At 44.6% G+C, this 21,843-nt stretch overlaps 2 protein-coding genes across 4 annotated transcripts; one reads left to right on the forward strand and one right to left on the reverse strand.

Annotated features, from left to right (window-relative positions):
* The first annotated feature begins 157 nt into the window (after positions 1–157).
* Positions 158–13,725, forward strand: LOC146349366 (transmembrane protein 126A-like). Of its 3 annotated transcripts, none has more exons than XM_084842540.1 (5): positions 158–305; positions 4,186–4,310; positions 7,450–7,643; positions 8,852–8,966; positions 10,374–13,725. In XM_084842540.1, exons 2-5 carry the CDS (start codon positions 4,201–4,203, stop codon positions 10,576–10,578), a joined length of 624 nt encoding a protein of 207 aa, XP_084698666.1. In that variant the 5' UTR covers positions 158–305; positions 4,186–4,200; the 3' UTR covers positions 10,579–13,725. The 3 variants fall into 3 exon arrangements, with proteins under 3 accessions (XP_084698666.1, XP_084698667.1, XP_084698668.1); XM_084842541.1 differs by having other exon boundaries at positions 158–418; positions 10,374–12,716; XM_084842542.1 differs by lacking the exon at positions 158–305 and having other exon boundaries at positions 4,019–4,310; positions 10,374–12,716.
* A 2,271-nt stretch (positions 13,726–15,996) lies between these two features.
* Positions 15,997–20,073, reverse strand: CREBZF (CREB/ATF bZIP transcription factor). Its single transcript, XM_084842539.1, has 3 exons — positions 18,883–20,073; positions 18,204–18,282; positions 15,997–16,978 (listed from the first exon to the last, which is right to left on the reverse strand). The coding sequence occupies exons 1-2, from the start codon at positions 19,797–19,799 to the stop codon at positions 18,234–18,236; spliced, it is 966 nt and encodes a 321-aa protein (XP_084698665.1). The 5' UTR covers positions 19,800–20,073; the 3' UTR covers positions 15,997–16,978; positions 18,204–18,233.
* Positions 20,074–21,843: the final 1,770 nt, after the last annotated feature.

Here is a 21,843-nt window from a genome sequence, read left to right on the forward strand (position 1 = left end):
GAGCTCGGCCCAGCCAGCCAGCGAGCGAGCGAGGGACGGGTCGGGTCGGCCGCGTGGGGCGCGGCAGGGCCCCGCCGAGCCAATCCGGAGCTCCCGTGCGGGAGCCGACGGCGGACGGGCCAACCGGAGCGTGCCGCCGGCCGAGCGTCATATGACCGGCCAAGATGGCGGCGCCCGCGCGGAGGGTGCGCGCCTGGCGGGCGTGATGCGCGGCAGGGCCGCCGCGGGAGAGCGGGGAGGCGGAGCGGCTCGGCGCGCGGAGCGGCTGCGCTAGCGAAGGGTGGGAGAGTCGCCGTCACGGCCCGGTGAGTGCTCGCGGCCGGGCGGGCTCCGGCTTGTTCGGAGGAAAGGAGCGCTCAAGGTCGCGGCTGGGGCCTCCAGGCGGCCCGGGTTTGCGGGGCGCCCGAGAACATCGCAGGTTTGTAGTGGGGAGGCTCCCCGATGAGATACGTGCCCCTCCTGCGTATTTAGAAGCAAGACCTGTTGCTTGGGGAAGGGCTGACTCCCATGCAAGTGTGCGTCTGCTTGAAAATACGCTTGTAATGCTCCTCGCTTGCCTTTCTGCCTGGCCACAGGCCTCCATGGTGGACGAGGATAAGAGAAAATTAATGCGTGGTGAGTCCAAGGTGGCGCTTCTTCAGGTCGTGGCGGCCCTGGGTGGGAGGTCGCGCTGGGACGTGTCCGCGCCCCAGGCTTGGCACTCAAGTTTCATCACCGTCAGTGGTGGACTCGAAGATTTATCCTACAAGGCCAAATTAGTCCTGCCTTAGATCGTGGGTGTATCCTCCCGCTGGCTTTTTCTCAAAACACTGTTCCTGCATGTGGTTTAGCCCCACTCCCGGCTGAGAACTGCGAGCAGGGTGCTCGATCCTGGGGAAGCCTATACGCATAAAGCAGACTCCTCTCTTTAACACTCTCCCCCAAAATAGGAGGGGGCAGGGCCACGAGAGAGGGGCATTCTCTTGCCCCACACAATGTAAATCACATTATTTTGCACACCCAAGTAGGGCTTTTATATTTCTGTACATACTTTTACCATTCTGTATATACGGAAGAACTATGGACAGAAGTTCGCAACATTGTTCAGGAGGCGGCAACAAAAAACGTCCCAAAGAAAAAGAAAACCAAGAAGGCAAGATGGCTGTCTGTTGAGACACTGGGAGTAGCCCAATAAAGAAGGAAAGCAAAAGGCAACAGTGAAAGGCGGAGATATGCCCAATTAAATGCAAAATTCCAGGGGTTAGCCAGAAGAGATCAGGAATTATTTTTAAACAAGCAATGCGCGGAAGTGGAAGAAGATAATAGAATAGGAAGGACAAGAGACCTCTTCCAGAAAATTAGAAACATCGGAGGTAAATTCCAGGCAAAAATGGGTATGATCAGAAACAAAGATGGCAAGGACCTAACCGAAGCAGAAGAGATCAAGAAAAGGTGGCAAGAATATATGGAAGTTCTGTATAGGAAGGATAATAATATCAGGGATAGATTTGACAGTGTGGTCAGTGAGCTAGAGCCAGACATCCTGAAGAGTGAGGTTGAATGGGCCTTAAGAAGCATTGCTAATAACAAGGCAGCAGGAGACGACGGTATCCCAGCTGAACTGTTTAAAATCTTGCAAGATGATGCTGTCAAGGTGATGCATGCCATATGCCAGCAAATTTGGAAAACACAAGAATGGCCAACAGATTGGAAAAAATCAACTTATATCCCCATACCAAAAAAGGGAAGCACCAAAGAATGTTCAAACTATCGAACAGTAGCACTTATTTCACATGCCAGTAAGGTAATGCTCAAGATCTTGCAAGGTAGACTCCAGCAATTCATGGAATGAGACTTGCCAGATGTACAAGCTAGGTTTAGAAAAGGCAGAGGAACTAGAGACCGAATTGCCAATATCCGCTGGATAATGGAGAAAGCCAGGGAGTTTCAGAAAAACATCTATTTCTGTTTTATTGACTATTCTAAAGCCTTTGACTGTGTGGATCATAACAAACTGTGGCAAGTTCTTGGTGGGATGGGGATACCAAGTCATATTGTCTGCCTCCTGAGGAATCTGTATAACAACCAAGTAGCAACGGTAAGAACAGACCACGGAATAACGGACTGGTTTAAGATTGGGAAAGGAGTGCGGCAGGGTTGTTTACTCTCCCCCTACCTATTCAACCTGTATGCAGAACACATCATGCGACGTGCTGGGCTTGATGAAGCCAAGGCTGGAGTTAAAATCGCTGGAAGAAACATTAACAATCTCCGATATGCAGATGATACCACTTTGATGGCTGAAAGCGAGGAGGAGCTGAGGAACCTCATGACGAAGGTGAAAGAAGAAAGTGCAAAAGCTGGGTTGCAGTTAAACCTCAAAAAAAACAAGATTATGGCAACCAGCTTGATTGAGAACTGGCAAATAGAGGGAGAAAACGTGGAGGCAGTGACAGACTTTGTCTTTCTAGGCGCAAAGATTACTGCAGATGCTGACTGCAGCCAGGAAATCAGAAGACGTTTACTTCTTGGGAGGAGAGCAATGACAAATCTTGATAAAAGAATGAAGAGCAGAGACATCACACTGACAACAAAGGTCCGCGTAGTTCAAGCAGTGGTATTCCCCGTAGTAACCTATGGCTGCGAGAGCGGGACCATAAGGAAGGCTGAGCGAAGGAAGATAGATGCTTTTGAACTGTGGTGCTGGAGGAAAATTCTGAGAGTGCCTTGGACTGCAAGAAGATCCAACCAGTCCATACTCCAGGAAATAAAGCCAGACTGCTCACTTGAGGGAAGGATATTAAAGGTAAAACTGAAGTACTTTGGCCACATTATGAGAAGACAGGGTACCCTGGAGAAGATGCTGATGCTAGGGAAAGTGGAAGGCAAAAGGAATTAGGGCTGACCAAGGGCAAGATGGATGAATGATATTCTGGAGGTGATGGACTCGACCTTGAGGGAGCTGGGGGTGGCGACAGCCAACAGGAAGCTCTGGGTAAATTAAGCTAATTGTACAGCCACTAGATGGACTCTTGGTCTGATCCAGCATGACTCTTATGTTCCCCACCCTTGGACTAATATATATACTGGCTCAGTTTCCCGTTGTTCCCATAGAGCTCTGTGGGATAATATAAATGGCTCAGAACACAGTTGAGAGTGGCAAAATCTGTCCCTGGAATCTCTTGGGCTAGATTTACTGTCCCATAGTGTTCCCAAGTTAGACCCCTTTATTTTTGCCTGTATGAGTAATTGGATGCTATTTGCCTTTTTGGGGTAAGGGCATCTTATGCTTGCAACCTGCTCCCCAATAGGTCTCATCTTGGTGGAGGCTCTATGGTAGAGTTGTTCAGCAGTGCAGTGATTAGGAACATAGGAAGCTGCCTTATGTAGAGTCTGGCTATTGGTCCACCTAGTATTGCTGTACTGACTGGCAGGGGGTTCTTTAGGGTTTCAGACAGGAGTCTTTCCCATCCTTACTTGAGATGGCAGGGATTCAGTCTGGGATGTTTTGCATGCAGTGCGTGTGCTCTGTCACTGAGATACGCACACTCCCCTGCTTAGCTTTTCCATAGAGGCGTGGCGCCATTAACTTATATAGCTGAAATTAACAGGGTGAAACCTGGAACCATGTGTGGGGCAGATTTTGTACCAAATTATAGTTCATTTACTCCACGCCATCAAACAAAATTGGAACAGCCGGAGAACTGAATTAGTGCCAAGCTGATGTCCAATCCATGATTGGATTTTATACTTAAAAAAAAAGAAAGAACAGCAGCAGCTGGCGGGGGGAGGCAAATCAGATCACAGCTGAGTTGCTGGGGAGATACTACCTGTGTGCTTTAAAAAACAAAAGGAGAGGCCTGATCACAGATCTCCTGACATCTTGTGTGATTTGGGCACAGTCCATTTATTTATATACTTCACTTCTGCCTAGTTCCTCCTCCAAGCTCAGAGCAGCTTACACATGGTACCCAGGCAATTTAAAGACACAGACCTGGTCAGGTACAGCAGTAGAACTGTATAAAATGTCCAGACTATTATCCTGGTGTTGTGCACACTTCTGTCCTTGATTCCGTTTATTTGTCTACTGAGTGCCACAAATACAAAGAACTGACTTTACATAGACTCTGGTTGTTTCAAGTGTGTTATTTGTGTCTGATGTACACACACAAATTTGATCAGCCCCACCTCCCTTTCTTTCCCAAGGCTCCAGGGTCTAAAATGGCAGGAAGAGAGTTTCTCGAACCTACTTTGGAAAGAAAGCTTAATATTGCAAGAAATCGAACCGAAACCTTGAAAAAGAGGTTTGAACGGCTTCCAGCAACAGATCAGTAAGTGACACATCCTTCGCAAATATCCAAACACTGAAATATTTCCTCATGACAGGTTTACCATTTTCACACCATTCAAGAAATTGCAAGCTGGTACATGGTGCAAAAGGTTTGTTCAGGAGAATAGGTTTTCAAGCCCATATGGGGTACAATGGAACATATAGTACGGAAGCCTGCCTGAATTCGTTGTGTAGCTTTGAGTACACTCTCCCTGTTTGGGTTACTCTTTACATCTATTCATAAGAATAAGAATACTATTGACCTGACTAGCAGGATTAAAATGCAGGATAGTAGCTTAATTTACCCAGAACAGATGGTTAGCTGAACATCTGTTCCAGATAAATTTGTTAAAAGCATAAAAAGGTAAAAGGTAAAGGTGTCCCCAACCAGTCGTGTCCGACTCAAGGGTGCGGTGCTCATCCCCGTTTCTAAGCCGAAGAGCCAGCGCTGTCCGAAGATGCTTCCGTTGTCATGTGGCCGGCATGACTGAACATCGAGGTGCATGGAACGCTGTTACCTTTCCCGCCAAGGCGGTACCTATTTATCTACTTGCAATTTCTTGCTTTCGAACTGCTAGGTTGGCAGGAGCTGGGACTGAAGACAGGAGCTCTCTCCGTCACGCGGCACTCGGGTCTCGAACTGCTGTCCTGCCGACCTTCCGGTCTGCAGTTCAGCGTCTTAACCACTAAGCCACCGCGGCTTAAAAGCATGATTAAAGATAAAATTAGTAAGCATATAGAAGGACAAGCCCTGCTGAAAAAGAATCAACACGGCTTGTGCAAAGGTAAATCCTATGTCATTAACTTTTAGAGTTCATTGAGTTTCAGTAAACATGTAGACAGAGGTGATCCAGTGGATGTTGTTTACTTGGGACTTCCAAAAGGCTTTTGACAAAGTCCCTCACCAAAAACTCCTGAGCAAACTTAGCAGTCATGGAATAACAGGACAGCTCCTCTTATGGATCAGTAACTGGTTAAAGAACAGAAAGCAGAGAGTAGGAATAAATGGTAAATTCTCCCAATGGGGAGAAGTAATACGAGGTCCTGCAGGATGCTTTTCAACCTGTTCATAAATGTGGAATTAGGAGTGAGCAGCGAAGTGGCCAAGTTTGCCAATGACATCAAATTATTTAGGGTGGTTAAAACAAAAAGGGATTGTGAAGAGCTCCAAAAGGATCTCTCCAAACTAGGAGAATGGGCATCTAAATGGCAAATGTGGTTCAATGTAAGAAAGTGTAAAGTGATGCACATTGGGGCAAAAAATCCCAACTTCAGATATAGCCTAATGGGATCTGAGCTAGTGGTGACCAACCAGGAAAGAGATCCTGGGGTTGTGGTGGACAGCTCAATGAAGATGTCAACCAAATGTGTGGCTGCTGTAAAAAAGGCAAACTCCATGTTAGGCATAATTAGAAAAGGAATTGAGAATAAAACTGCCAATATCTTACTGCCCCTATGTAAATCTATGGTGTGGCCACACTTGGAATACTGTGTACAGTTCTGGTCACCACACCTAAAAAGGGATATTGTACAGCTGGAAAAGCTGCAGAACAGGGCAACTAAAATGATCAAGGGGCTGGCGCATCCCTCCTATGAGTCAAGGTTACAACAGCTGGGATTGTTTAGCTTGGAAAAAAGGAGGGTAAGGGGAGACATGATAGAGGTCTACAAAATTATGCATGGTGTGGAGAATGTGGATAGGGAATATTTTGCTCCCTCTCTCAAAACACTAGAACCAGGGGTCATCCTATGAAGCTGATTGGTGGGAGATTCAGGACAGATAAAAGTACTTTTACTCACACAGTGCATAGTTAAACGATGGAATTCGCTACTACAGGATGTGGTGATGGCAACCAATTTGGATGGCTTTAAAAAGTGGTTGGACAAATTCATGGAGAAGGCTATCAGTGGCTACTAGTCCTGATGGCTATGTGCTACCTCCAGTACCAGAGGCAGTGAGCCTATGTAGACCAGTTGCTGGGAAACATGGGTGGGAGGGTGCTGTTGCGCTAAGGCCCTGTATGTGGGTTCCTTGTTGACAGCTGGTTGGCCACTGTGTGAACAGAATGCTGGACTAGCTGGACCCCTGGTCTGATCCAGCATGGCTCTTATGATATCGTAGCCCATTACTAATGGAGAACAGCATGTTAAGATTCATGATGTGTAAAACTGCTGTGTCCTACACCTGCTGTTTGAGAATTCATCTGGGTTATCTCCTGTATACATATAGCCATTCATCCTAGGTATCTACCATTAGTGCCAATGGGAACTTTTTCTCCTGAGGCTAAAAGAAAAAAAGGGTGTGTCAGTATTGCAACTGGGAAGGGTTAAACCTCTTCTTCCTGCCTCCCGTGTACCCCCTGCTAGTAATTAAACAAACCTGATATGCTTTGGTGTTCAGAATCATGGCTGTTTGGCCCAAATCACATCTGTTTATATTATCACTTTAAATGACCAAGTTACCTACAGCCAGGTCTACAAACTTCAGAAACAGGAGTTTTGTATTTTCTTAATGATAGAAGAACACACCTTGCTTTTGTCAATGACACATGGGCGCTTACTGGGATGTATGTGATTTCTAGCCACCATTTAAAGTCTTCCAATGCAATTCTTTAGCCTTATAGAGAGTTGTCCAGTCTCCAGCCAGTACCAATGCTTGTCACTTTAGAAATTGCCACTTCATCTCCTCTCCTGCCTCGTGCAGTCTTTGCATTCTCTTTTGGAGTCACAGAGGCTTTTTTTTAAAAGGACAGTTACCCTTTCTGGACATAAACCTGGGAACCCTACACTGCAATGCTATGCGCTCTTCACAAGATTAACTTATCTCAGTAGGGCTTTTGTTCAAGCAAATACATAGGACTCCAACCCTAATTTGTTACAGCTGTGATCATGGTTATTTTACTGTTTTACTACTGCCACTGTGTGAATTTGACAGCTTTTAAGAGTTTGTAACTTATCTTGTAATGAATGGTGCTTGGGAATATGCCACAGGATAATATACTCTTCAGGCTTTAGAAATAATCTTATTTGCATTGCACATGAGGAATAAATCTAGTAATACAGTGTATTTGTAGATAAACAATTTTTTTAAGGCTGAGAACAAATGGCAGCAGCTCATGTCTTTTTTTCTTCTCCAACAGGGGTTTATTTCAAAATGGATCTTTTGCCCTTGCATTAAATGCGAGCCTGTGTGGCTTAGTATCAAATAGCTTATTCAGGCACGTCATGAATGTTACCCAAGCTCGTATTACATCCAGTTTGCCTATGCTGTTTCTACCCTTCTTCTCTACTCTGGTTATTTACGAGACTGTAATTAACCAGCCTTTAATGGAAGGTATGTTTCTCTGCATCCAGACCAAACTGTAACCTTTGACATGTCTGTGATAACTATCCTGTGTAGAGTGCCCAAGTGACAAGATTCAGTGGCTTTGCTGCCAAGGCACAAGTCTTATCCACATTAACCAAATTGGCCCCAGTTCACTTAAAAACAGTTACCCAACAAAGAGACAGGCTGGGCAACACTCCTGACATAATTTCCTGCTGATAGTATTTGAGCAGGCTATGAAAGGTTGTGTTCTTTAGCTATGTCAATGTGAAGAATCATTGTTTACACTAATGTGAGTACCAGTTCTGTGTAGTATGTAATACTAAAGTGGCAACTTGGTGCCTGGTGTTCCAAACTAGATAAGAAGCCTTTATTCTAATTAAACCACTATATTTCTAAGTTAGCATTAATACTACTTTTTCAGTATGTATTTCTGAAGCACCCAAAAACCGAACACTTGTTGGGTGGACCGATTTTTTAAAAAATAAAATTGGAGGGACATTTCATTTTTCCATTCAAAAAGATTCATCTATTATTCTCTCAGCTCCCAGAACATTCTATTTGCAATTGCAGCAAAGCATAGTTAAATTACATCCCCACACTCAGTCTTACATCTTGCCCAGTTAAGGTGCTTATGTTTTCAAGGCAATGAGAGATATTCTCAAATTCCCCACACCAAGCTACATGAGGGATCACTGAGCAAGCGTATTTACTCCCTCTGGACAATGCTATGGTCCATATATTGGCGGAGAAGAGAATCTATACTGCTGGATCCTCCCTGCTCCAAAATTAATTTATTTAAAATTATTTTTAGGTTGCCTTTTAAAAGTAAAACCATAAAAAACATACAGAGGTATACAAATAGGCAGAAAATATACAATAAAACAGAATGTAGAGTGGTGGATGCACAGTGGCTTTATTTTTCAAGGCATACTTCTCACAGCATATGTAGGGAACCACTGGTAAACAGAAGCACTGACATAGGAGTGTAGCAATACCTCTATAGCAGATACCATTGAAATTTGAGCTTCCCATTATCCTGACAGTATTATCCTCATCCAAATTAGAAAATCTAACCCTTCAATAGGGAAGTTGTTGGTACATCAAAGCATTCTCATAATGCTACATGTGCCTGATGCAGCTGTGGTGGGAAATAATTTTTAACCACAAACACTGTTGTATATCTTACTGATGTGTATGTCTTTATTTTTTTCCAGGGAATCTAAATTGTGCTACATGTGCTATGGTCAGAGGAGGTTTAACTGGAGCCATTGTGGGTGGTTTATATCCTATTCTTCTAGCGTTACCTCTGAATGCAGCTCTTGCAACAAGGTATATTTTTAGTCCTATGTTTAAAACAGCCTTGAAAATAGGTAATATATAGCACATCTTGGGAAATGCACTGGTTGGGAAGGAAGACAACCATCCTTGGGACCAAGTGCTATTCACCTTGGTGAGAAGGCACATAGCTAGACTGCATCTCCCTATGACTGGAAAACAGAAGAAAAGCAAGTTCTGGCCCCGTCCTTCAGCCCAAAGAGCTGCTGGGCTGTGGTTGAGTGAGTTTGGGTTTTTTTTATATTACCTGTTGTGTTGGTTAGATGCCTTGAGAATCAATTGATTGAAGGATAGGATATACATCTTTAAAAATGCATACATTACTTTCAACTGTGACTTCCATTTTCTGGGATTACCTTATAGAATTCCAAGAATAGCTTCCCTGTCCCCATGTCTTCAAACATCCATTTTATGGGATAATCTGCTCCAGTTGCAAGCATTCATTGCTGCTCTTTCATTGTTGAATAATATGAGAGAGGAAAATATTTGAATGCAGGCATGAATAATAGACTAGACTTCCAACTGATTGTAAGCCTTTCTTGTACATCAGGGGTGGGGTACCTTTTACCTATGAATTCCCATTGACCGACTGGAAAGGTAAATTGGTGGGGTGCAGCTGTAGATGAGTAGAACCAGAGCCAAAAGTGGGCCGAGAGCTTGCACCATTTCATACCTTTTGCCACCCCATTTCTGCCTCTTGAATACGCGCACACACAAACATAGGAACTGATTCCATGAGGGGTGGTACAGAGTTGAACGATGCTGAGGACTGTGAGTAGGCTGCAAGTTTCCCACTTCAGGCACATCAATGAGTGACTATAATCCAAGATAGAAGTGAGAAATAGAACCTGTTTTTTTAATAGTGCCCTGCTTGATTCTGGCATACTTAGAAACCTATGTGAGATCTGTCATTAGCATATGACTGTATTCCACTGTGTTTTGGAAATAGAACACATTTCTGCTATAAAGCACTATTTTGCATCTTTCTTGGTACCCCTTGAGTTAGTTCCCTTTCTATATGTTGTAGTTGTTTGTTTTTACCAAGTCTCCTGCCAGTACGGTACCTCCTAAGTTGTTTTGCTTCTTTAGTAATACTGTGATGTAGTCTGAAGGTAGGGTAGTGCTGCAGAATCTAATGAACTAGCTAAGATTTGTGTTGTCACCCATTTTGAGAGCTTAATACCCAAGCTGTAATATTAGCTTTTAAGACTTCCCCACATGGCTAACACCCTATTTGAGCAGACAGTAAATTTCAGAAAACTTCAATACATATCTTACTTTAGTTCCTTTCTAAGCTAGCAAAGCGTTCCTCTGCAACAGCACAGCAGTTGCAATTCTGTAGCTATTACAGTATTTCAACTTAATCTTGATTAAAATAAAGAGCTGTTTTTTCCCTTCTAGGTATTCCACATCTCCTATGCCAAATAAAGAAAACCTTGGACGGTACTGGAAGACCATTTCTAAACCAATTCTCAAAAAGATGAGATTTGCTATTATCCTGCAACTTGCAGTTGGCACGTATTTGGGCTCAAAACATCATGAAATATATATTAAGATGCTCCAGTTGCCTGAATCTGGAAAGGATCCTGAAGAACTTAATGAATAAAACTTGAACTTTATTCACAATGGCACAGCCATTGGGTTTTTTTCCTTTTATAAATCTAATCTGCTTATGATACTCTAGGCAACATTACTCTAGCGGTGCAACTTGGGAGGAGCTGAGTTGGCTTGACTAACTTGTTTGCAAATTCTGATACAAGCTGACTTCATCCACACCACCCCTCTGTGCAAACTGAAATGCATTTATCCTTCAGTTTTCAAGATGGCTCAAAAGTACCAAAATGAGTAATTCTAGGTTAAAATATGTTTTAAAAAACCATATTTTGTGAAAAACTACTTCCAAAAATACACATTTAAATATAAATTTTCATATGGATGTTTAAAAAAATTTTAAGTGCAGAAGCCTACCCACTGAGTTGCAATACTAAGATTTTCATTATGCCCAAGCTAAATTAAAGTTCAATTCACCCGCCACAAAGACAATATTTTAAAGAAATGTACAGCAGTAAAGTGTGATTGCATATACCAACCCTGATTCAAGATTTTCTGCCCCGTGAAGCAAGAGCCAAAACCACAACACACACACACACACCAAGACAAAAGAAGGGTATCAACAGATCCTGGATAAACCCAAGGATTACAGATACCCAATTCCTCACCTCCAACAACAAACAACTCAGCCATACAGAAATACAGAATATTTAATGAGCAAGGAGGAAAACTGTTAACTGGGTTGGGGAGGGGAGGGGAGGCTGGAAGAGGAGGACAGACACACACGGTAAAAAGAACCATTGTCTGAATAAGTCATTTCCTGCTTTATATTGAGAAGTTATTTTAAAAGTTTCTCCGGGACAGAACTGCGAGTTATCCTGTAGGAGCTCCAATTGTACTGTACCTGGGAGTAGGACTAGTGTGTCTTATCACCCCCACACACACAAAAAATGGAGGGAGAAAACCCCCAGAATAGGCCAATAAGAACTGTGCATGCTTAGTGGGCACAGAATGCTGACTGACCGGGGGGGGGGGGGGGGGGGCAAAGCAGAGTAGAGTGGTGGCAACCTTAAGGTCTCCACACTAACATTTTGTAACAGGGTTCCTTAGACTTTTCAGAGCTCAAGTCACTTTTAATAGGCTCCTAATTTTGTATCACACACTGCCTGTTTCAATGGCTGAGGGGTCATCTCATTTCTTAATGTTACTGCTGCATATTTACTGTAACGATACAAATCTGAAAACTAATCACTTTTGTAATTATATGTAGGCATGCTCAAAGAATGTGGTTTCTACTGTAAAAAATTATAAGGAGAAAATTCTTGTGTAATTAAGCCTGTTCACTCACTTCACTTGACATCAGGAGAAAATTCCAGCACCACACAGTGGAGGCGGAAAAAGGCTCTTACATGTGACCCAGTGGTATCCAGCCAACTCAGGCAGCTGTTGGCGCCCACCAAGGCTGACACCAGCCCCACCTGCACCTCCAGCACCAGCAGGCCCCACCTACCTGACCAGTGCCACTTGGGGCGCCTGGCAGCACCACAGCTGCCAGTAACTCATCTCCTTCCCTCCCACCCTCAATGTGCTTACCCAGCAACTACACTTTTGGATGGGAGCCAAGCAACTGCCACCTAAAATGTAAATCCTGATGTCAGGTGGCAGCTGCTCAGTTCCTATCCAAAAGTGCTGCCACCAGGTGGGGGTGGAGGGGTGAGTCACTGGCCACTGCAATGCTGCCATAGGCTGTAAATGGACAGCACTATGGCAAGGGCTCACTCAAGCTTAGCACCTGCCTTCTTCTCTGTGTGCCCTAAAGGGCTCCATAAATTTGTGCCAGCCACTGACCTGCTCCTAAAGGGGAGGTCTTGACTGCACATCTCGCCGAGACAAGCCTCTGCCAGCCACTAAAGTTCTAAGTAAGACGGAGGTAGGGTGTCCCTGTCACACAATCTCCCCAAGGCTCAGCACATTTGGGAGATCTTCCAGCCTTTCTCTAGGCTCAGAAACACAGGATCTCCCCAGAATAAAAAATGTCCTTACTTATGGCCCAAGTGGCATTTATGGATCCCTGTCTATAGAGGACCATGTTGTTACTTATTGACGCGTAACATTTTTAACACACCTTGCTGAAAGTATTTCTACTCAAGCCAGTTCTCAAATTAGCTTAATAAAAATGCATAATTTAAACCCAAGATTTCTATTTGTTAAACTGTTCTTAGTTCTCCAACCAGAAGAAGCTGGTTGTGTTAAACTAGTTTTGCCAGGACATGGAACACATCATAATCAACTTTGAGCATAATACTAAAGACATAAGGAATACATCTGAATAGGGAAATTTCTTTTGACTTCTGTTCACATTGATCCCTCCTCATGTACCATCTTGCCCTCAAATCCCTAAATGGCCAACAAGCAGTAGCATCCACTCCGCAACATTATTTTGCACAGTCCTCATCCAATGTTTACATGAGAAGCAGCAGCACCCAATTCAAATGCACAGAGGAGTACCTGCCAGGCCAGGAGCTGCAATGAGTGTAACGTGTGAATTATGGCTTGGCAGGTGCCTCTCTCCACTCAGATTTGCAGAGGAATTAGCCCCACCCAGCCCCAAAATAGTGTAAGTGAGAATTACATGCCATTTGGCAAACTCCCCTCAGATAAATCAAGTTGGGCACACCTGCCCAAAGCCAAACTGTACCTATTACAATAATATAATGGCTACATCTAAACATGTACTTCACTCATGTGAAAACAACCCTATGCCCTTGAGCCTCCTATGAAGAAGCTCAAAAACACTTAAAGGTTCACTTTCCTTTCAAATTATAATTTATTAGGGCTATTGGGTGGTATAGAAATGAAATAAATAAATAAATCCAAATATCCAAATACCAAAAAACCCACCAGCACAGGCATAGTTTGGAACATGTCCCAACAAAGCTTTTAGGAATTTTGAGAATTGAAAAACCAGACTTCTGATAACACCAGTCTACTATTTTTCAATCAGATACTTTAAAAAAAAGGTAAACCTTACCTAAAATGTCTGCAAACTTTTTTTTTTTGCTGAATCTCAAAGCTAGTCCAAACATGTCAAAGGAAAGATTTCTAATTTTTGGATAAATGGTAGCAGACTGACTCATAACAGTACCCATTTTATTGGATGCCAATCTGAAACATGGCTCTCCAGAATTAGTATGATGTCATAGGGTGCAGAAAAATGATTCCCCCCACGATATTACTAAGCTGTTTAAAAGGAAAAAAAGAAAGAAAGATTAATTTGCAGTGTTAAGATGCATATACATTTACATCACATTTTAGAAATAAGATGCAGGCCTAGAAAGAATTACAACATGACTTCAGAAGGTGTAATGTTTGAAATCTTATTTTCCATCAACATTAGTGTGCATACCTTAGATCCAATACCGATGCAAGTTAATTACTGTTAATATTAGACAAAATGTGAGCCCATTTCCCTCTTGGGAAATGTTTATACTTTTGTCCAATGTGCCTGAATCAAGCACATACTGGTAGAGCACACAACATTCAGCCCTCCACCAGTTTTTGCTGGCTTTGCCTTAGTCTTCAACTCAATTTGTCAGAATTGTATTTATACTCATTTAAGCAACACTGAGATGTAAAGATGTCCATTTGTTTTATCATTCAACACTCCTACCAAGGCTACCTAAGACACTTTCTGACAACTGAATGCCTCAGGCATCTATGTGGCACATCTATAGGCTTTCCTATGCAACCCATAGGCCATAATGATTTAGCCAGAAGGCTGTAATTGTAGACACCACAGGCATTTAGTACACACTAGTGTTTTAAATATGGGCTGTGTCAGAAAAAGCATTTGACATCTCCCCCCAGTCCCCCATGATGATATTACTTAAGATTACTAAATTTCTTTCAAGACTATCCTTAAAGTGGGTTTTGACATGTAATCTATGTACAAGAATAACTGTTAAGGACAGATTTGAACTGAAATCTTTGTCACATATGTACACGTTTTCATTCAAATATAAAAAGCATTTAAAAACTGGATGCTGCATTTGAAAGATGCAGTGCGGTGTAGTGGTGAGAATGTTGGATTAAAACTGGGATAGCCCAGGTTCAAATATCCACTCAACTATGAAACTCACTGGGTAGCCTTGGGCCTACGCTACCTTAGAGGGTTGTTGCAAGGATAAAATATAAGAAATGTATATACCACACCTTGTGTTCCTTGGAGGAAAAGCAGGTGGGTAGATGGGTATATTGAAGTTTATGGCACAGCAAGAGCTAGGCCATATCGAGCAATACACTAGCCTTGTTGCAAATACAGGAGAGCGCTTCTGTCAGCAACCTATTCCCATTAACTTGACCTTAAAAGGAGGACAGCCAGCAGAGGGATAGCAGGGTATGAACATAAATACATACTGCAGGCTGTTCAACTGAAAATATAGTCGTAAATTGCATGTTCTCATAGGAATGCATAAGACTTTTTCAGTGGCCAACATTAATGTCAAAAGGAAGTAATGTTAAGTGCAGAACACAGGTTTGCTTTTTCCTATGTTTACATGTCAACAATTGCTTAATTTGCTATTACTTATTTGTCTACACACTAGAAGATAATAATCAAGGGCTGAAGCAAACTAGATTACAAAAACTGGTGAAATATTGTTTTGACAGAATTTTACTGTCTCAATTTGTATTAATGCATTGCTGTAATTATAATCATTATCTCATGAATGGAGAGCTAACAGTGACCTCTTAGTGGCTGGAACACATGGTAATTCATTTTTACACTGATAGAAGTTGTGGATTCTGGTTTTTACTGTTATATTATTTTTATAATTTTGTGGATACTGCCCTGGGATTGCCCTTGGTGATGGTACGATTCAGAAAATTTTAAGTCAATGCCTAACACAGCCAGAATATTGCTGATTGTATAAAGAATGCTCTTAACAGCAGCCATAATCCATTCCCAACCAGAGCAAGATATAAGCATTTATGATACTTCAAAAGAAACCATAGTATTGCTTTGATAACTCATACATCATTTTCCAAGAAAGCCACACAGCCAACAACATTGTTTTAATCTCAAATTTAGTGACTTAAAAAATAATCCTTTGAGCCTGTAACTGGAAGATAAACACGTCTTTTTTTATTAGAACACTGTGTTCTCATAAGTATGACAGAACTAGTTACATAGAAACATTCACACATTTTTCAAGCTCTATTAGATTATTCAGTTCAAGGCTTCCATTTCAAGAAATATTTAACAATATTCCACCAACTGATTAGCAAGCAAGAAAAAAAAAAGGTCTGCAACTCTATTTGGCTTTAACATGCTTCAATAGGCACTAAAATCCCTGCAGTCATATTTCTGGGCTTTTTGCTAAACATATGTGTCACTTGCCATGTTGAGAATTAGCAACTGCTTCATGTGTATTCAGATACAACAGCTTATTCTTCAAGGGGCAATGACACGCACGGTGGTTTGAGAACCCAGAATGTTTTTTTTTAATCCAACAAGCTGTTTTAATCATACAAAAAGAAAAGGAGAGGAGAAATTCCACTTTCACAGTAACGCCACATTAACAAAATGCCTACTGTGAAAAGTAACTGTAAAAACGCATCAACTTCAGAAAATATACCAAGTAAAGTGTTTGTAGCAAATGGCCTGTCAACTGGAAAGGGCTACTAGCAACATAAAACGTAGGGGACCCCAGCTATTCTGTAAAGTCAAAGGAGTTACTAGAACAACTGTACGTAATGAACTGCTCCCACTGAAAGCTAACATACATAATATGAATAAAACTAGAATTAGAAATTCCTTGGTATACGTTTCTATGTGTTATATTTATGTTCATATTCCGTCAAGCACTGGTATAAATATACAGAGGACCTTCTAAAAAGCAAACGGAGTATACCAAGATATGAACTGGTGACCAGTAGGGCTGCAACCTTCTCTTAAAGAGAAATGCAACTCCCCCTGTTGGCTACTGATAGTTCAAAGATGGGAGTAAGTGCCCTTCCACAACAGATATAACAGCAGAATGTGAACAGCCATATAAATGAGGAAAGCAGATTAGAATCTCCCTTTGGCTGAAATCCTACATTTACCTCAGGAAATTCATGGTTAGGGTCAGGCTGATTGATGGTCTTTGCAATGCTGAATGAATGTCCAAAGGGTTAGCCAATCAAATGTGAATAGGGATATACTGGAAATTGAGGAGTGAGCAAGAAACTGCTTTTTTACATTGTCACTTTTCACATTAGTACTGTATTAACTTTCTTGATAGATTGGATTAGTTGCTCAAAACATTCACATTATTCTGTGTTGCTGTTTTAAAGTGAAATACAGCAAATGCCCTGTTACCTTTCCCCTTTTTCTCATACTACCTTTTAAAATAAAGCAGGAAGTGTGGCCAGCAGCTGGTCCCGTCTCTTCTGCCCCATGACAGCTGTATCCACTTTAGCATAAAGAAAAACAAGGATGCTAAATACACATATACTTTCTTAAACAGCAAGGTTTCACAAAGAATCGCGTATTGTTATACCCATGTGAACTGAATTGATTCCAAGGATTGACTGTGTATTTCATAGGAGTAAGACTCCTCATTTACCTCTAATTCAACACAAATACTGAGAACAAAAAGTATATGGAGAAGCCTCCTTTAAGGAGACAAACTTTTCCAGACTTAAGATTCTTTGTGAAACCTCACTTTACATTTATTTCACAGCCCTTATTACCCCAATTTACAGAAATGTAAACATAAAACATTTTAATACAACAGGAAATGTTGATGTAGGGAAAATCATGGTGCTGCCCCAAAATCATTAAGTTTTGTCAACAGAAATTTCTCCTCAATCCTAGACACGGACAGTTGCGTGAACACGAAGGAAAAGGACATTTGTTCACCTATGTTTTTCTCATTAAATTATAGTAACAGAATGGCATTCCAATTTCTTTTTACTAGTTTAGTGAAATGTAGTTGTCAGCTTAAGAGACCTACATGAGATATAACGGTGAAAACTTTCATTGGGCTGTATTATAAGGTTCCTTTTTAAGAACAAAGAATTTAAGTGTAGTCGTTTCTATGCACTACAGTCTTCAAACAACAGTTGTTCCATTGACAGAATCTGTGTCAGTAAAGTTGAAGACTCTTGCTTGCAAAATTACAGATCTCATTTACACTCTTAGAAAGACTAAAAAGACAGAAAGCACCCAACCTTAAGTCTTACTTGGACATGTTCCCTACCCCTCACTAGCCTGGAAAGCTAGCAGGCAGGAGTTTGTTATCAAAGATCCCCATAACTGTAAACACCAGTGCTCTATACCACTGGAGAAAACCAAGTTCTCAAATAAATTTATGGGGCTTACTTGTGCCTTTAAAAATATATCCTTATAGTCTCAAACTAATTTTTATCCCCTTTCACCACATTCATATACATTTAGCAGCAAATGTTTTGAAAGCTTCACCAACTATGTAGAAATGTTCGGGAAGGCTGTGCTAATTAAGTAACCATTACTTGCAACTTGCTCAGTCAGGATTAACTGATTCTACAAAATATCCCCGGGGCTTCTGAACACTTCTAAAGACTTGTCCAGGCCAAATAATAATAATAATAAAACCAGACTAAGCATCAATGCAAAGCTGTCTGATACCACATTATGGGAATATTATGGATCCTTACCAGGTTGCGAGGTGGAAAACGACTGTTCTTTTAACCCCTACACAACGGAGCCTGGCAGGGCAAGCACCTAAAAGAGAAACTGTCAGAGAAGTTTAATAGTAATGTATAACAGATGTGTTATAATTTCACATGCACGTTTTAACTGCCTGCTGTGTGATATTACTATTTTGCTCTTAAATCTGTCCAGTGAAGTCGTTGGTGCGTTCTTGGCTTTCCAGCAAAGCAGACAAGATTTTATCTCTAGACAGCATTATTTTTACTGGCAAACAATATTATGTGCCCCTTCAGGACGTACGTCTCTTGCCAGGTTATTTTTTTAAAATCTGGCAGTCTCCAAATGTGTCATCTGCACGTCAGCGTGAGAGATGTTTTGATCACTGTAACTTAAAAACAGGTCCTCGGTTACAACACTTTGGCATACTCTACACCAAACTGGCACACCCCAGGGTGATCCTCTGTTCATCCGCACGTGAGCGGTTTTACCCCCTGCTATGAAAGGGAGGCACTACCAAGATGCCAGTTTTCTGACTAGCCCCATTCCTGTTTTAGGTTCCCCCCCCCCCGTCTCTCTCTCCATCCTCTGACTGCCTCTTCCACTAGCACCCCCTGGATGATCGCAGGCAGACACCCAGCGAATTAGTTCTGCGTAGGAGTGAAGAAGCGGAATACTTGACCCTACATTTTAGCGGCGAAGGAGGAAGAAGCAGGTGAGGCGTCTGCAAAAGCAGAACTTGCTGCCCGCCTGGCGCACGCGGAGCAGAACTCCACCGAAACCCGGTCCCGGTCGACGTGGAGGCAAATGCCGCCGGGGCTGGAAGACACCGCCCATTTGTCCTCTTCTTCCGCCGGGACCGGTAGAGCATAGTCGTGGTCGGTGCTGCCGCTGCTCCGCTCGCGGGGAAACGGCGTCTCCAGCGGGCCCGCCGCCGCGCGGTCCTCGAAGAGGCTGCTGCTGACCCTCAGCCCCACTCTCCCGGCGCCGTCCCCGGCCAGGTGGCTCAGCAGCCGGCCCAGGGCGCTCTGGTTGGCCAGCACGGCCCGCAAGTAGCTGGTCTCCCGCTCCAGGTCCCGCAGGCGGCGGCAAAGGCCCCGGTTGCGGTCGCGCAGCTGCCGGTTCTCGGCGGCCAGGCCTTGCAGCCGGGCCTCCAGCCCCAGCACGTACTGCTTCTTCTTCTGACGGTTCAGGCGGGCCGCGGCCGCCGCCTTCAGCCGGTGGCTGCCCGGCCGGGCGGGCCTTGAGCCCGACGGCGACTCCGCCGCGGCCGCGGGGCCCGGGCTCCCCGCTCCTCCGCCGCTGACGCCCCAGTCCGGCCGGGCGTCGGCCACCGCCGCCTCCAGCCAGTCGTCCAGTTCCAGCCCCGCCGGGAAAAGCAGCGCGTCGCCCTCGTCGTCGCCCGGCTCCTCCAGCAAGCCCGCCGCCGCCGCCAGCGCCGCTTCCTCGTGGCGCGGCGCGGCCTCGCCGCCCGCCTCTCCCGGGCCGCCGCCGCCGCTGCCGGCGGGCGTCCCCTCGCGCGGGAACGAACAGGCCGCGGCGGGCTCCCGGGGGCTCCCCCTGTCCGACGAAGCCGCCAGGAGCTGGGCCAGGCTGTGGCGCATGATGGCGGCGGCGGGCGGGGCGGGGCGGCCGGCCGGCCTTGGCCCGGGCCCGAGGCGCTGCCGCCCTCGCCTCCTCACAGCCGGGTCGCGGCCCCGCACAAGCCCGTGGCCGCAGGCGGAGGACGCCTAGGTAGGCCGGAAGGGGCCCCGGCGCTGGGCCGCTGTCAGACCGTTCGCCTCCGCGCCGGGGGATGCGCGCCTCTTCCCCCGAGGAGGGGCAGCGGCGGACGAGGCCGTCCTTAATGGCGGAGGAGGCTGCTCGCGCCTGCGCACTGGACGCGGCGCCTTGTGGAATCGAAATGGCGGCGGAGGCGGGCTCTTCCGCCCTCTGGGCAGACGGAGCCGAGCGCGGGCCTCCCCACCGGGCGGAGGCCTTTGCGTGTCTTTACTCGTTATTGTATTTGAAACACCCGCCTTCCCGCCACGAAGAGGGCGCGCGAGGAGGCCGGAAGGAATGGGCCGGTGGGGCTTGGGGCGCAGAGAGAGGGCTTCGCACAGCGCAGTCCTATCCAGCGAAAGCGCAATCCTGCGCGCGGTTAGACAGATAAAAGGCCTGTAAAGGAGTTGTATTTCTCCGTCTATGCATGCGTAGGACCGCGCCCTCAAGATGATTTCTAGGCCGCTCTTGAGTTCAGTCGTGTCCGACTCTTCGTGACCCCATGGACCACAGCATGCCAGGCCTTCCTGTCCCTTCATGGATCGCAGCCTTGTTGTGGCGCAGGGGCTTGCGTAACTCAGTGAAGCCGTAAGCTGCGCCGTGCAGGGCCGCCCAAGGCGGACAGGTCATGGCAGAGAGTTCTGACAAAATGTGGTCCACTGGGGAAGGAAATGGCAACCCACTCCAGTATTCTTGCCCAGCAAACCCCATGGAACGTATGGAACGCTCTTGAGTGTAAAACAGTTACGCTACACGGTCTGTTCAGTGGGACTTACTCCCGCAGGACAGGTATATCTTACGGCACCATCCTATGCAGGTCTATTCAAAGTAAGCCCCATTGAGTTCAATGGGACTTACTCCCAGGTAAGAGTGTAAGAAAAGCTGTGCTGGAACAGACCAAGGGTCCATCTAGTCCAGCATTCTGTTCACACAGTGGCCAACCAGCTGCCCACGGGGAAACCCACAACCAGGACATGAGTGCAACAGCATCCTACTGCCCATGTTCCCCAGCAGCTGGTGTACACAGGCCCTCAGGTCTAATAGCTGTCGATAGCTCTATCCTCCATGAATCTGTCCAATCCCCTTTTAAAGCCGTCCAAATTAGTGGCCATCACATCTTGTGGAAGTGAATGTTGTTGTTGTTCAGTCGTGTCTGACTCTTCATGACCCCATGGACCATAGCACGCCAGGCCTTCCTGTCCTGCGCTCTCTCCCGGAGCGTGCTCAAGTCCATAGTTTAATTATACGTAGTATACATAGTTTAATTGTGTGAAGAAGTCCTTCCTTTTATCTGTCCTGGATTTCCCACTAATCAGCTTTTGGGGGCAATTGCAGGTTCTAGTATTTTGACTGAGGAAGGAAAAAATGTCTCCCTATCCACTTTCACCACACCATGCATAACTTTATACATCTCTCTTCCGTTCCTCTCTTCTTCCTTCTTTCCTAAACTAAACAATCCCAGCTGTTGTAATCTTTTCTCTTAGGGGAGTTGCTCCAGCCACTTGATGATTTTAATTGCCCTTTTCCACACTTTTTCCAACTCTGCAATATCCTTTTTTAGGTGCGGTGACCAGAACGGCACACAGTATTTGTATAAGGGCAGTATGATCTTGGCAGTTTTATTTTCAATTCCTTTCCTAATTATGCCTAACATGGAATTTGCCTCTGTCGCAGCAGCCGCATGCTGGTAAATGTGTATAGCATTGCAGCCTTAGCTGCTTGCTTAAAAAACAAACCGCACACTTTCGTTAACATGGCACTCCTATGCATGTTTATTCAGAAGTAAGTGTCATTGAGTCCAATGGGGCTTACTCCCAAGTTTAAGAAGGATACTGACACACTGTGTCCAGAGGAGAATGAGGGGCCTGGTGAGGCCAAACCCTATGA

Source organism: Heloderma suspectum, chromosome 3, assembly GCF_057233095.1.
Source record: "Heloderma suspectum isolate Gila_16-S chromosome 3, 16-S_ref, whole genome shotgun sequence".
Taxonomy (NCBI): Eukaryota; Metazoa; Chordata; class Lepidosauria; order Squamata; family Helodermatidae; genus Heloderma; species Heloderma suspectum.